Source organism: Nannochloropsis gaditana (assembly GCF_000240725.1).
Source record: "Nannochloropsis gaditana CCMP526 unplaced genomic scaffold scaffold1323, whole genome shotgun sequence".
Lineage (NCBI taxonomy): Eukaryota > Eustigmatophyceae > Eustigmatales > Monodopsidaceae > Microchloropsis > Microchloropsis gaditana.
Window position 1 is genome coordinate 1 of NW_005802630.1, and position 3413 is coordinate 3413.

The window sequence follows — 3413 nt, forward strand, 5'->3', positions numbered from 1 at the left end:
CTTCCGATCTCGCCCCCCCCTTCTCCCCTCCCCCTGTCGTGGCCTCCTGATTCAGGCCCTGCTTGGGATCCACCTCCTTAACTTTCGAGAGGGCCCCCGCCCAGGCCGTCCGCATCTTCTCGTGTCGTCCCACCTGCGCCTCCAGGAATGCCACCGCCGCTTTTCGCAGTTCCTCGGCCTTTTCCTCCCGAAACGCCCCCCAATCCCGCACAATCCTCCCCGACACGGTCTCAAACTCCTTATTCTTCGCCTCCGCCGCCGCCACCGCCTTTCCCCACGCCCCCTCGGCCGCCTGCAGCTTGTCCTCCTTTCCAATCATACCTACCCACTTCTCTTTGCCCTGCGCGCGTACCGCCACCTCCACCAAGGCCTCGTGGTAGGCTCTCCGAGCCTCCATGCGTCGAAGCAAAGCGAGTTTGGCGGAGCCCAGCCCCCGGCTCCACTCCACCAGTGGCCCCTCCAAGAGCAAGCCAGAGCTTTCCACAGCCCCGGTTGCCAGCACCGACGCCGCGTCCAAAGCATGCCCCGTGCCCCTAATTACTTCCCCCAACCCTCCAGCCTCGTTCTGGCCCAGCAGGGTGAGCGCGAGGCCGAGCTGGAAGCACCCGTCGGCTGCCTCCTTCTCCCTCCGGACCCAGGTAGAGGCCTCGCGCGCGGCGCTGTGGAAGTGCACCTCCAAGACGTGCACGCAGGTCGCAATGTCGTCCAGGACGGCGTCGGAATCGCTCCGGGGAACCTCGACCTTTCCGGTGGAGGCACTAGAGAGGGAGTGCTCCATGTGGGCGAAGGCTTGCTTGACCAAGCGCAGCACCTTGGGTTGCCTCATCTGCTCACGCCGCCATTCCGCCTTGGCGTGCTCGAGTTTGGCCTCATTTTCCTGCAAAAATAGGACCAGGTCACTGCTTTTTCCCAACTCAGGGTGCTTCACCACGCGCAACAAGTAGCGCTCCAGGGCGCGGCGGCGCGCTTCCACGAAGGGGGCTTCGAAGCGACCGACCATGGCCTTTTCAGGAAGAGGGGGGAGGATACGTCCAGGAAAGGAGTGGCTCAACTTCATATGCAACCAGTTGAAGTCAGAGTAGCGGCGGAGGACACTTGTGCGGGGGGCTTGGAACTCGCTACGGCTGTCGTCAGCCTGAGTGACAACGGTATAGCCAATCCAGGCTTGCACACCTTCGTTGTGCTTCAGAGGGTCCGCGACGGAGACAAGGAGACCGTCTGAAACGTTTTGACAAGAAAGGCTCAACATTAATTGCTAAGTAGAGCAGGATTCACATTTACGTTTATAGGAGATACGTGTTGTGAGGGGAAACCCCCCATACCCGAGTGAAAAGCAAGTGAGCAAACCCTACATGGGCCGGAGAAGAAATGTACCTCGCTTGTATTAACTTACTCAAAGCTGCTGTCGGATTAGGAGAACTGTTGGCCATTGTCACGGCGTCAACGGTCTAGTTTTCTGGGGCAATGAGGAAAAGGGCACCGGATGGGGAGAACCTAGTCATGTTGTAGCGGTAGACGGAGTATAGGGAAAGATAAGATGGTCTCAATGTCGCACACCAGAAAGAGGAGAGTACATGTTGATAGAAGAGATACCCTGCCAACTCCTCATCTTATGACTTGAGTCGTCGGTGGTCACAGTCAGCTAGAGTTGTACGAAAAGTGGTTGCGTGAGTCGAGGACCGCTGATCTGGGAGATAGGGGAAGTCTGGTGATCGATCACCACGACAGGCGGCTTTCGTCAGCTTCACGCGCCTGCGTCCTTGGGGCCTTGTCGTCGATGTCGAGGGAGGATACCACCTTGCCATTGTCAAAGAGAGCTTGGAAAGGCATATTTGCGAGTGTGGATGACACATGAAGCCGCTAGGCGCCTCTGTCAAGCCCGTGGTCCTGAGCCCGAGCACTCGTCTCCTGCTTCTTCCATGGAGATATCGCACCCCTGACTTTTCCCCGTATTCCCGCCTCCCCATCTTCTCACTTACAAGGCAAAGCAACTTCTCATCTAAGTTGGAAGAGTATAGGCGTGCCTAGTGTACCTTTTGGGAGGAGTGTTGCGATTGTCTTGAACAGGAAAGCAGGCGCGTCACGGGGAGCCGAGGAAGGAAACAAAGCACGAAAAAGTCTTTGAGGTGTTCGCGGCCCAGGCAGCATGTCGGATAATGAGCATGACCATAAGCTGGAAAATGGTCCCGCCAAAATCAACGGGAAGGCGGCGGGGAAGATCTCGAAAAATCAAAGAAGGAGGTGATGCTAACTGCCTGTCATTCCCTTTCCCTCCCACTGGACGATCGCGTCGCTTCTCACACGCATATTTTCCTCCCCTCCTCGGACATTCAGAGAGAAGAAGAAGGCTGCCAAGAGAATGGCGCATGAGTCCGGGGGGGGGCATACCAACGGCAGCGTTCCCACTGCCTCCGGTGCTCCTCCCCCGGCGCCAGCGCCCGACGTCGAAATCCAATATGTGTCGGCCGACCTGGAGAGCGAGTTGGCGGGTGATGACCCGGCGCTGGAAGAATTCAGGGAGATCTTCAAGAAGTTTTCCACGGCGGAGGAGCTCTGTGGCACCAGCGTGGACGATGAAAAAGGGGTTGACGAGGGAGGAGAGGGTGCGGGGGAGAAAGTTTCAGGCGGTGAGGGCCGGGGGGGGGAGGAGGACGAGGAGGAGGAGAAAACTGGGTCGCGTCTATCTAGAAAACAACGGAAGAAGCTGAACCGACTGTCGGTGGCGGAGCTCAAGCAGCTGGTAGCCCGACCCGACGTGGTGGAGGCGCACGACGTGACCTCCCAGGACCCGCAGCTCCTCGTGCAGATGAAGGCCTACCGCAACTCGGTGCCGGTGCCCAGACATTGGTGCCACAAGCGGAAGTACCTGACGGGGAAGCGCGGCATCGAGAAGGCGCCCTTCGAGCTCCCCGACTTCGTCAAGGCTACCGGGATCCAGAAGCAGCGGGAGGCGATGGAGGAGAAGCTGCGCCTGCAGACGGCCCGCCAGAAAATGCGCGAACGTGTGAACCCGAAGATGGGGCGGATGGACATCGACTACGCCGTGCTTGAGGACGCCTTTCTCCGCTACCAGACCAAGCCCCCCCTAACGCCGCACGGCGAGCTCTACTACGAAGGCAAGGAGTTCGAGGCGCGCACCCGGAACCACACCCCAGGCGTGCTCTCGGAGGAGCTGGTCAACGCACTTGGCATCCCCCCCCTCTACCCGCCTCCTTGGCTCATGAACATGCAGCGGTACGGCCCCCCTCCCGCCTATCCTGCGCTGCGGATCCCGGGCTTGAACGCTCCTTTGCCCGAAGGGGCGAGCTTCGGAATGCACCCGGGAGGTTGGGGGAAGCCGCCCGTGGATGAGTACGGGAGGCCTTTGTACGGGGATGTGTTTGGAGTGCTGGGAGGGGGCGACGGGGGGGCGC

The 3413-nt window shown here is 59.8% G+C and overlaps 2 protein-coding genes across 2 annotated transcripts; one reads left to right on the forward strand and one right to left on the reverse strand.

The window, feature by feature from the left end:
- NGA_0200220 (sorting nexin 1) lies at window positions 1–1430 on the reverse strand (the record flags this gene model as incomplete). The annotated part of the gene is made up of 2 exons (XM_005852381.2): window positions 1–1218; window positions 1394–1430. Coding segments are annotated over 2 exons (1255 nt in total), but the record flags the coding sequence as incomplete, so codon positions are not given.
- A 550-nt stretch (window positions 1431–1980) lies between these two features.
- Window positions 1981–3413, forward strand: SF3B2 (splicing factor 3B subunit 2; the record flags this gene model as incomplete). Its single annotated transcript, XM_005852382.2, has 2 exons — window positions 1981–2241; window positions 2335–3413. Coding segments are annotated over exons 1-2 (1174 nt in total), but the record flags the coding sequence as incomplete, so codon positions are not given.